At 38.3% G+C, this 12349-nt stretch overlaps 1 protein-coding gene across 1 annotated transcript; it reads left to right on the forward strand.

The window, feature by feature from the left end:
- The first annotated feature begins 2765 nt into the window (after positions 1-2765).
- On the forward strand, positions 2766-3927 carry LOC135227958 (olfactory receptor 14A16-like). Its single transcript, XM_064269890.1, has one exon. It carries the CDS (start codon positions 2986-2988, stop codon positions 3925-3927), a length of 942 nt encoding a protein of 313 aa, XP_064125960.1. The 5' UTR covers positions 2766-2985.
- The last annotated feature ends 8422 nt before the right edge of the window (positions 3928-12349 follow it).

Below are 12349 nucleotides of genomic sequence, written 5' to 3' on the forward strand. Positions count from 1 at the left end.
AGTATGAAGTATATGGTGGGAGAAATTATTTTGTGGGAACAGCGTTATGCAGAACTGACTTTGAAGGGTTAGATGCCACTTATTTTCAAAAGACTTAATATATTCCACGTCACACACTTCATTGCACTGCATTTGTTATTTTGTGACAGCATTTAATGCTATCTAGTAGAAAACCTACTTCCAGTATTTCTTCCATAGAAGAAATTGTTGTTATTGTTGTTGTTCGGTGCCATCAAGTTGTTTCTGACTCATAACCACCCTATGTACAACAGAATGAAACACTGCACAGTCCTGCGACACCCTCATAATTGTTATACTTGAACCCGTTATTGCAGCCACTGTGTTAATTCATCTTGCTGAGATTTCCACTTTTTTGCTGACCCTCTACTTTACCAAACATGACGTCCTTCTCTAGGGACTTGTTCCTCCTGATAACTTGCCCAAAGTACTTGAGATGAAGTCTCACCATCCTTGTTTCTAAGGACATTCTGGCCCTTCCAACATGGATTTGTTCATTCTTCTGGCAGTCCATGATATATTCAGTATTCCTCACCAACACCATGATTCAAATGCATAGGTTCTTCTTAGGTCTTTCTTATTCCTTGTCCAGCTGTTGTATGCATATGAGGCGATTGAAAAATGCCATGGCTTGGGTCAGGCTCACTTTAGTCCTCAAAGTGACATCTTTGTTTTTTTTTTTTTTTTTTTTAACACTTTAAAGAGATCTTTTTCTGCAAATTTGCCTAATGCAATATGTCGTTTGATTCCTTGACTACTGCTTCTATAGGTTCTAAAACCAAAACCAAACCTGTTGTTGTCGAGGCAATTCTAACTCATAGTGCCCCTTACAAATAACATCAACGTTTTTGCTGAGCTTTTGAGTATTTATTTGCATAAGAGTATTCAAAATGCAGGAGAGAAAGGAAAAAGTGAGATAGCAAACCCTCGGGTGGATAAATTATATCATGATCAAGACAAAAGGAGTAACTTCCATATCAATGGTATTAAAAACAAACAAATAAACTGTTTGCCATTAAGTCAGTTCCCACTCATAGTGAACCTATAGGACAGAGTGGAACTGCTCCATAGGGTTTCCAAGGAGTGGCTGGTAGATTCACACTGCCTACCTTGTGGTTATCAGCCAAACGCTTAATCTCTGCACCACCAGGGCCCCATCAGTTGTATAGTTTGAGAAAAGCAAACGTGCATTCATTGAACAGATTAGATTAAGAATCCAAAATACTGGGCAAAATTATGGATATACTTGGCATGGCCTCATAGTGGGATTCTGTACAGGTTACCTCCCCTGAATGTCACTTATGAATGTATCAATTAAACAGTTATACTAAGACATCAGCGTAGATTCCATTGTACAGTATAGCACTATGAATGTATAAAGGAAGGAGCAGCTCTTCCTCTAAGACAAGTGGAAAGGAAGACAAAACTAAGAGAGAAAGAGAGTATATTGGTGGAGAAATAAAGGAAATCTTTACTATTCTTAGCCTCGGAGATGATGGAGTAACCCACTGAGGAAGGAGAGAATGGGAAGAGTGGTGAGAGCTAAGGACAGCTGGGAAGAATGTGCTAGGAGAATAGCAAGTTGAAAAGGAAAGCTGACCAAGCAGCAATGAATAACAAGAGTTAATAAATGACTCCAAGAAATTCTATTGTCCTGGGTAATTAAGCAGGAGATTTGGCTGAAAACACCTGATTCACTGAACAAGCTCCCAGAAGCCAGCAGCAGCAATATTGTGGAATCGGCCTAGAAGACAAACACTTCTAAGACATGTGAAATGAATGTGAGTACTTTTTCTGCACAATTCAAACACTTCAGTTCTACTTTGAAGTGATCAGTAAATTTGGGGACAGGTTTTGATAAAATATAAAATGATAGAGAATAGAGGGTAGTTTTCTGTTGTCCATGTCCCTAATAAATTGCCCAAATGTTTTGATCTAAGATATCTCAAATCCTTTCATAAGGTTTAACTCTAAGTGTCAGTGGTTGCTATCTATTTCAGATCATAAAGACAACTTTTTTAAAAGAACATAAAATATAATTGACATACATATATAAAACAAGTACATGCCAAATATTTTACTTAATTCATTAATGATTGTCAGAATTAAATATTCAACTGATTCAGCATCAAAATGAAAGTTTCATGTATAAAAGGTCAAACAAGCAAGGTTGAAAAAAATAACAAGTAGATGCAAAATAGGTCTATCTACAGAGAAAATATCAATTACTCTCCACTAAAACAAAACTAATTTGTATTTCTAAGGACAATAATTTGCATTATTAACAGTTTCATACAACTTTCCCAATTGTAGGATAGCTCAAAAACAATAAAATACAAAGACAATCCATTGTCCTAGACAGGAAACTCAGTTTTTTCCCTATTTCAGAAGTTTTCACAATTTTTCCTGACATTGGCACAAAGAAGGGAGAGGGAATGAGTAGAGGAAATGGTATTAGTTAAGTGTCTTCTTATCCAATAATTATGGTGATAATTTGTATATGAATTATTTAATTGAATTAAAATAATTACCCAATGATAAGCTCGCACTGTAGGTTAAATAAAATGATACTCATAAATGTACCCAAGATTACAAAGCTTGTAAACAACTAATCTGAAATTTGTACTCAGGGTCCAAAATTTGTGTCTTTTCCCACTACATATTTCAATATGAGGTATATGAAATTCTATTTGAGTCAGACATGGAATATGGGCCTTAATCAACATAAAATGACACAGTGGATGATTTGGACTTGATTGATAACCATTTTCAGTTATACATTTAATGCAATTATTTGTGTTAAATTACCTCCTGAAGACTTGGTGGTGTTACTCTTCTATGGCATGGAATACCTGCACATGTGATCGGGAGAAAGTGAACCTGAGAAAGAAGAAGAGTAAACTTCCTTGACTAAATCACAAGTTGTTCATTTTATTTTTTTAGAGGCATGATTAAACACCCAGAGAAATGAACAACTTCACCTCTGTGACCATGTTCTTCCTAATGGGATTTTCTGATGTTCGGGAGATCCAGATCTTACACGCTGTGTTGTTTTTGCTGATTTTCCTGGTAGCTGTACTGGGGAACGTTCTCATCATCACCCTCACAAGCAAGGATCATCGGCTCCACACCCCTATGTATTTCTTCCTGAAGAACTTGTCCTTTCTGGATCTCTGCCTCATTTCCATCACTGTTCCCAAATCCATCGCAAACTCTCTGGCTCATCACAACATCATCTCATTCCTTGGTTGTGTTTCACAGGTATTTTTCTTCATCCTCTCAGCCACTACAGAAGTATCTCTACTCACAGTGATGTCTTATGACCGCTACGTTACCATCTGCCACCCACTGAGGTATGAAGTCCTCATGAGCCATGGAGCCTGTGTGCAGATGGCAGCTTCCTCATGGGTCAGTGGAGTTCTCAATGCAGTTCCGCACACAGCTTCTACCTTCTCCATACCTGTGTGTGGGTCTCCTGAAGTTCATCAGTTCTTCTGTGATGTTCCACAACTGCTCTCCCTCACCTGTTCTTATAATACTGTGGAATTAGTAGTCATTGGGCTCAGCCTGGTGTTAGATTTTGGCTGTTTTGTATTTATAGATATCTCTTACATTCACATTTTCTCCACTATTCTGAGAATCCCATCCAGAGGAGGCAGGTCTAGAGCTTTCTCCACATGCTTGCCTCACCTCACTGTTGTGACTATCTTTCTCTTTTCTGTTTTTTTTTTTTTTTTTGCCTATTTACGACCCTTACCCGAATCTCCATCACCCTTGGATTTGCTGGTTTCAGTATTCTATACTATGGTGCCACCCACCATGAATCCCGTCATCTACAGTCTGAGAAATAAGGATATGAAGATGGCATTAAAGAAACTGTTAAAGAGTAGGCAATGCCCTTCAAATTAGGAGGATTAATGTCACATATATCATGATCTTTCAATCACTGACAGAATTGTCTGAACAATCTGGTTGCATAGTCTGAAAATAATATCGGATATTTAAAGTAAGAATTACCATGAAAACTCTTTAAAATGCTATTAATGGGCACTGTCTATCTGTAGATGAAGTGAGTGGAAAAACCAGTAGTTCCACTTATAATTGGGCAGATATATGCTAACCTTGTATTTATCATGTTAATTGAAAAACAAACAAAAAAACAATTATTTTCCAGTTAGTTCTGACTCTTGATGACTCCATGTGTGGAGAGTACAACTGGGTCCATAGAGTTTTCAAGGCTGTGGCCTTTCAGAACCTGATCTCTGGCCTTTCTTTGGAGGCCTCTGGGTGAGTTTAAATATTTGGCCTTTCAATTAGTTGTTGAGGGCTTAACCATTTGGTGCAGTGGTTAAGAGCTATATCTGCTAATCAAAAGGTTGGCAGTTTGAATCTACTGGTGGCTTCTTAGAAACCCTATGGGGCAGTTCTACTCAGTCTTATAGGGTTGCTATGAGTCATAATCTACTCAGCTGCAATGGGTTTGTATGATTTTTCTTTTCGTTTGTTGGTCTTTTTTAAGACTCCTTATGGGGACACTTTTGAATTCAAACAATGCTTCATGCCTTCTGGATATTCAACTCACTTATGATCATAACACTATTTCTCTATTCCTGATGTACTGTTATATTTTCCTGCTCCATTCATGAGATTACCTTTACTTAGATTTCTCCAACCTAGTCCACTTTCCCGTTAGATGTTTTCTTAATACCATTTCCTTATCTATCATAGAACTTACCTTAGTTGTAATTTGAGATTTATTTCTCTAAGGCTTTGTTATGTTTTTCTTCATTACACTGTGTGATCCTTGTGGACAGTGGCTGTATCTCTTATGTCTTGCTTAGTGTGTGGCCTAGAATAGAAATAAAGTATTTATTTAATATATTAATAGACAATATCCACATCTTCTCCTGGTCCCACAAAACTTTTGTTATTTCTTTATCATTAATCTGAGCTAAACCTGGAAACCTTGGTGGCGTAGTGATTAAGTGCTACGGCTGCTAACCAAGAGGCTGGCAGTTCGAATCCTCCAGGCGCTCCTTGGAAACTCTATGGGGCAGTTCTACTCTGTCCTATAAGGTCGTTATGAGTCAGAATCGACTTGAGGGCAGTGGATTTGTTTTCAGTTTTTTGAGCTTAATCTATTATCTCTATATTTGTAATGGATAGACTTCTAATTTATTCCAAATGTAATGGATTATAATAAGTTCTGCAGTAGTTATGGACCTATGCACATATGTAGTTCACACGATCAGAAACTGTATTTTCCGCATGGACAAATAACTAATGGGTTTGTGGAATATAGAGAGGCAAAGCATTTGTGTGATTGAGTGAATATGTATACATTTTGTAGAAAAAAATATTTACATGACTGTAAAATACACTGGCTCATGTTCAGGTAGTTGAAATGTACCATATACGTGCTTGTTGTGTAGCAAATGAACTGACCTCATCAGCTGCAAGAAGCCCCATTTATTCTACTTATATCCCTGCATGTTATGCTTTTCTCAGTTTAGACTTGAGTGTCTCTTCCATCCAAAACCAAATAAAATTTAATTATGTATTTGTTGACATTATTGGGGATTTGCATTGGCAGAGTACTTTTCCTAGAAACATGAAGAACTTCAATCTTGCATATGGTAGTCAAAATGGTGCCGAAGTTGTGTAAGTCCTAATTTGCAGAACCGTGAATATATTACCTTACATGGACAAAAGGGACTTTGCTGATGTTATTAAGGTTAAGGACCTTAATATGGAAAATTATCCTGGGTTATCCAGGTGGGAACAACCTAATCACATAAATTCTTAAAATCAAAGGAACTTTTACAACAGAAGTCAGAAAACCAGATAGATGGCATTGTGAGAGGGACTTGACCAGCCATTGCTGTCTTTGAAGATTGCAGAAGGTGCCCATGATTCAAAAATACCTAAGGCCTCTTGAATCTGAAAACTTTAAGGACACAATTTTTCCAGAAAAGAATGAATCCCATCAAAACCTTGATTTTAGCCCAGTGAGACTCAAGTCGAATTTCTGATCTTCTTCCTGTTGGGTCACTATGAGTCGACTGTGACTCAGCAACAACAGGCTTTTTTGGTTTTATTCACATATATAAAAATTACAAATTTAAATTTAATTAATATAAATTATAAACTGATTTGTGAAAATAAATTATAAATATTTGTTATATATCAGATAGATAATGCAAATATACATATACATATATAAAAAAATCACTAATCATAGGGTACACAGAAAAAAATAGCTAGAAGGCTGTGCTCCAAAAATGCTAAAACTGGTTACACTTCTCGGTGGTGAGATTATGAATAATTTGTATCATCTTTTTGCTTATCTACGATTTCTATTTATCTACAATAAACATTCATTTTTTGCACAATCAAAAAAATTTCTGATCTTCTGAACTATAAGATTGTAAATCTGTGTTGTATTAAACCACTAAATCTGTGGTAACTTGTTACTGCAGCAAGAGAAAACTAATACACTGCACAAAATTCAGTGCTTCATTATTATGCTATCATATTTGAGTTGCTGTGCATTTGATAAAAATAAAAGGAGAAGACAGAAATATTGCTATATTATATCTGAAACTCTCAAAATACCCATTAACTGTAGAATGGATAAATTTTTGGCATCCCTGAAAAAGTCAATACTACTCAGCAATGGAAATGAAAAATCTACATCTATACAAAATGGGCATAAGTCTTACAAATATAAAATTGAGAAAAATAAACCGAACAAAGAAGGCTATAAGTTGTAGAATGTCATTTATTTTATATAAAGATTAAAAATAGTCTCTATGCTGCCTGAGGTATGGGATAGATCCACCACAGGGCTTGTAACTAAAAAGAGGCATGAAAGGGGCTTCTGAGGTGCAGTATTTTTCTACTTCATGATCTGAATGCAGGTAACATGGATATAGGCAGTTTATAAAAATGCATCCAGCTGTATTCATATAATATGTTCAAGTTTCTGCTTGTAATATATAGATTTTTTTTTTTTTTACTGTGCTTTAGATGAAGGTTTACAGAACAAATTAGTTTCTCATTAAACAATTAGTACACATATTGTTTTATGACATTGGTTGCCAACCCCACAACATGACAGCACTCTCACTTTCTTGAGCTTGGGTTTCCTGTTACCAGCTTTCCTGTCCCCTCCTGCCTTCACATCCTTGCCCCTGGGCTGATATAGCCATTTAGTCTCATTTTATTTTATGGGCCTGTCTAATCTCTGGCTGAAGGATGAACCTCAGCAGTGACTTCATTACTGAACTGAAAGGATGTCCTGGGGCCATACTTTTGTTTTTTTTTTCCAGTCTCTGTCAGACCAGTAAGTCTGTTTTTTTGTTTGTTTGCTTGTGAGTCAGAATTTTGTTCTCCATTTTCCCCCAGCTCTGTCTGGGACCCTTAAATGTGATCCTTGTCAGAGCAATCGGTGGTGGTAGCCAGTCACCATCTATACTCATTCTGGTATAGGATGTAGTCCTTCGGTCCATTAGACATTTGGGCTAATCTTTTCCTTGTGTCTTTGGTTTTCCTCATTCCTGCTTTCTCCAGATGGAGTGAGACCAGTGCAGTATCTTAGATGGCTGCTCGCAAGCTTTTAAGATACCAGGTGCTGCTGACCAAAGTAGAATGCAGAACATTTTCTTTATAAACTATGTTATGCCAACTGAGCTAGATGTTCCCCGAGACCATGGTCACCACAGCCCTCTGTCCAGAAATTCGGTCCCTCAGGAAGTTTGGATGTGTCTATGGAGCTTCCATGACCTTGCCTTGAACAAGTTGTGTGACTTCCCTAGTATTGTGTACTATCTCACCCTTCACAAAAGTTACCACTTATTTATTGTCCATTTAATGTTTTTCCATCACCACCCTTCCCCTTCCTTGTAAATGTCAAAGATTGTTTCTTTTTTGTGTATAAACATTTTCATGAATTAAAAATTTTTTTTTATTGCACTTTAGATGAAGATTACAGAACAAACAAGTTTCCCATTAAACAATTAATTCCCATATTGTTTTTTGACATTGGTTGCCAACCCCATGACATGCCAACACTCTCCCCTTCTTGACCTTGGGTTCATCATTTCTGGCTTTCTATACCCTCCTACCTTCTCTACTTTGTCCCTGGGCTGGTGTGCCCATTTAGTCTCATTTTGTTTTATGGGCCTGTCTAATATTTGGCTGAAGGTTGAACCTCAGGAGTGACTCTATTACCAAGCTATAAGGGTGTCTGGGGGCCATACTCTCAATGTTTCTTCAGTCTCTGTCAGACCAGTAAATCTGGTCTTTTTAAAAATTTTGCGAGTTAGAATTTTGTTCTACATTTTTCTCCAGATCTGTCCAGGACCCTCGAATGTGATTCTGCCAGAACAGTCAATGGTGGTAACTGGGCACCATCTAGTTGTACTGGACTCAGTCTTGTGGAGGCTATAGTAGTTGTGTTCCATTAGTCCTTTAGATTAATCTTTCCTTTGTGTCTTTGGTTTTCTTCTTTCTCCCTTGCTCTGGAGAGTTTGAGACCAGTGGAGTATCTTAGATGGCCACTCACAAGCTTTTAAGGCCCCAGATGTTGCTGACCAAAATAAAGTGTAGAATATTTTTCTTTATAAACTATGTTATGCCAGTTGAGCTAGATGTTCACGGAGACCATGGTTCCCACACGCCTCAGCCCAACAATTTGAGTAATGAATAACGAAGACCGAAGAAGAGTTGATGCCTTTGAATTGTGGTGTTGGAGAAGAATATTGAATATACTGTGGACTGCCAAAAGAACAAACAAATCTGTCTCAGAAGAAGTACAACCAGAATGCTCCTTAGAAGCGAGGACGGCGAGTCTGCATCTTACATACTTTGAGCATGCTGTCAGGAGGGATCATTCCCTGGAGAAAGATATCATGCTTAGCAGAGTACAGGGTCAGCGGAAAGAGCAAGACCCTCAACCAGGTGGATTGACACAGTGGCTGCAACAATGAGCTCAAGCATAACAACAACTGTAAGGATGGCACAGGACTGCACAGTGTTTCGTTCTGTTGTGCACAGGGTCGCTATGAGTTGGAACCGACTCGACAGCACCTAACAACAACATATCCCTCATGAACACAGATGCAAAAATCCTCAACAAAATTCTAGCCAATAGAATTCAACAACATATCAAAAAAATAATTCACCATGACCAAATGGGATTCATACCAGGTATGCAGGGATGGTTCAACATTTGAAAAAGAATTAATGTAATCCATCACATAAACAAAACAAAACAAAAGAATCACATGATTTTATCAATTGATGCAGAAAAGGCATTTGACAAAGCTCAACACTCATTCATGATAAAAACTCTCAGCAAAATAGGAATAGAAGGAAAATTCCTCAACATAATGAAGGACATTTATACAAAGCCAACAGCCAACATCACACCAAATGGAGAGAGCCTGAAAGCATTCCCCTTGAGATCGGGAACCAGACAAGGATGCCCTTTATCACTGCTCTTATTCGACATTGTGCTGGAGATCCTAGCCAGAGCAATTAGGCTAGACAAAGAAATAAAGGGCATCCAGATTGGCAAGGAAGAAGTATAATTATCTCTATTTGCAGACGACACGATCTTATACACAGAAAACCCTAAGGAATCCTCAAGAAAACTACTGAAACCAATAGAAGAGCTCAGCAGAGTATCAGGATACAAGATAAACATACAAAAATCAGTTGGATTCCTCTACACTAACAAAAAGAACATCAAAGAGGAAATCACCAAATCAATACCATTTACAGTAGCCTCCAAGAAGATAAAATACTTGGAATAAATATTACTGGAGGTGTAAAAGACTTATACAAAGAAAACTACAATACACTTCTGCAAGAAACCAGAAGAGACCTACATAAGTGGAAAAACATACCTTGATCATGGATAGGAAGGCTTAACATTATAAAAATGTCTGTTCTACCAAAAGCGATCTATACATTTAATGCAATTCTGACCCAAATTCCAATGGCATTCTTTAATGAGATGGAGAAACAAATCACCAACTTCGTATGGAAGGGAAAGAGGCCCCGGATAAGTAAAGCATTGCTGAAAAAGAAGAACAAAGTGGGAGCCCTTACTCTACCTGATTTCAGAGCCTATTATACCATCGCAGCAGTCAAAACAGCCTGGTACTGTTACAACAACTGATACACAGACCAATGGAACAGAATTGAGAATCCAGACATAAATCCACATATGAGCAGTGGATATTTGACAAAGGCCCTGAAACAGTTAAATGGAGAAAAGACAGTCTTTTTAACAAATGGTGCTGGCATAACTGGATATCCATCTGCAGAAAAATGAAACAAGACCCGTACCTCACTCCATGCACAAAAACGAGATCAAAATGGATCAAAGACATAAATATAAAATCTAAAACCATAAAAATCATGGAAGAAAAAATAGGGACAATGTTAGGAGCCCTAATATATGGCATAAACAGCATACAAATCATTATTAACAATGCAGAAGAAAAACTAGATAACTGTGACCTCCTAAAAATCAAACACCTATGCTCATCCAAAAAAGACTTCCCCAAAAGAGTAAAAAGATTACCTACAGACTGGGAAAAAGTTTTTAGCTATGACATTTCCGGTCAGCGCCTGTTCTCTAAAATCTACATGATGCTGCAAAAACTCAATTGCAAAAAGACAAATAACCCAGTTAAAAAATGGGCAAAAGATATGAACAGACACTTCACTAATGAGGACGTTCAGGTAGCTAACAAATAGATGAGGAAATGTTCATGATCATTAGCCATTAGAGAAATGAAAATCAAAACTACAAGGAGATTTCGTCTCAGTCCAACAAGGCTGGCATTAATCCAAAAAACGCAAAACAGTAAATGTTGGAGAGGCTGTGGAGAGATTGGAAAACTTATACACTGCTGTTGGGAATGTAAAATGGTACAACCACTTTGGAAAACAATTTAGCACTTTCTTAAAAAGTTAGAAATAAGATTACCTTATGATCCAAAAAAAATAAAATTTTTTTTTTTTTTTTTTATGATCCAGCAATCCCACTCCTTGGAATATATCCTGGAGAAATAAGGGCCTTTACAGGAACAGATATATGCACACCCATGTTCATTGCAGCACTGTGTACAATAACAAAAAGATGTAAGCAATCAAGGTGCCCATCAACGGATGAACAGATTAACAAATTATTGTATATTCACACAATGGAATACTACATATCAATAAAGAACAGTGATGAATCTGTGAAACACTTCATACCATGGAGGAATCTGGAAGGCATTATGCTGAGTGAAATTAGCCAGATGCAAAAGGACAAATACGGAGGCGGGGCCAAGAGGGCTGACTAGGTAGAAGCTACCTCAGATCCCTCTTGCAACAAAGACTCAGAAAAACAAGTGAATCGATCACATACATGACAATCTGTGAACCCTGACCATCAAACACAGATCTAAAGAGTTCACCTGAGTGACAGAGACTGAGAATGAACAACCATGGGGAAGCAGCGACTGTTTTTGGAGCATAGAGCCAGAGTCCCAGTCAGGAAACCTTGGTGCCCGGCTTTGGACTGGGTGCAGGGAGCTGAGCACGGCATCCTGAGATGGCGCAAACATGGGACACAGCCCTAACCCCCAGAAGTGACTTTGGGGGAAGCCCAGACAGTGCACGCAGGCAGCGCAGTGACACAGCTGACAGGAGGAGAAGTCACTGGGAGGCAGTGACTGGTTTTGGAGCCTGGAGTGCAGCATCCCAGCCGGGGAACCTGGGTGCTGTGCTATGGACTGGGAGCGGAGGAACTGACCACAGCTTCCGAGACAGCACAAGCATGAGACGGGGGCCTGACCCTTAGGGGCAATCTTGACCCAGCCAACACAAACAGATTACACACCCCTCAGGAATCTCAGATAAAATAGTCCTCACCAAGAAAGATAAGTAACTTTGTCTATATTCCAGGGTACTACTCTCTCCTATCTATCTGATCCCTCCCCTCCCCTTCCCAGGTGGCTTCATTAACATTGGAATTTCCTGAGCCAGAGAGTGAAGTGCGCTGCGGTTTTTCTTTTTTTGGTCTTTTCCTAACCCATTCTGGTACAAAAAAACCCAGGGACCAAAAATCCTTCCCTAATTGGACTAAAAATACAAAACCAGCTCCAGCCAAGCATATGTGATCCACAGCCTTGGGCTTTCATCCTTACAGGGAACAAGGTGGCTATTATAATGCAAAGGCAATTCTGATAGGGATCTGACTGTAATTGTTTAAGCTGATTACTGGAAAGACAAGTTTCCCAGGTCTGATATCTCGGCCTATTCAACAGAG

Source organism: Loxodonta africana, chromosome 16 (genome assembly GCF_030014295.1).
Source record: "Loxodonta africana isolate mLoxAfr1 chromosome 16, mLoxAfr1.hap2, whole genome shotgun sequence".
Lineage (NCBI taxonomy): Eukaryota > Metazoa > Chordata > Mammalia > Proboscidea > Elephantidae > Loxodonta > Loxodonta africana.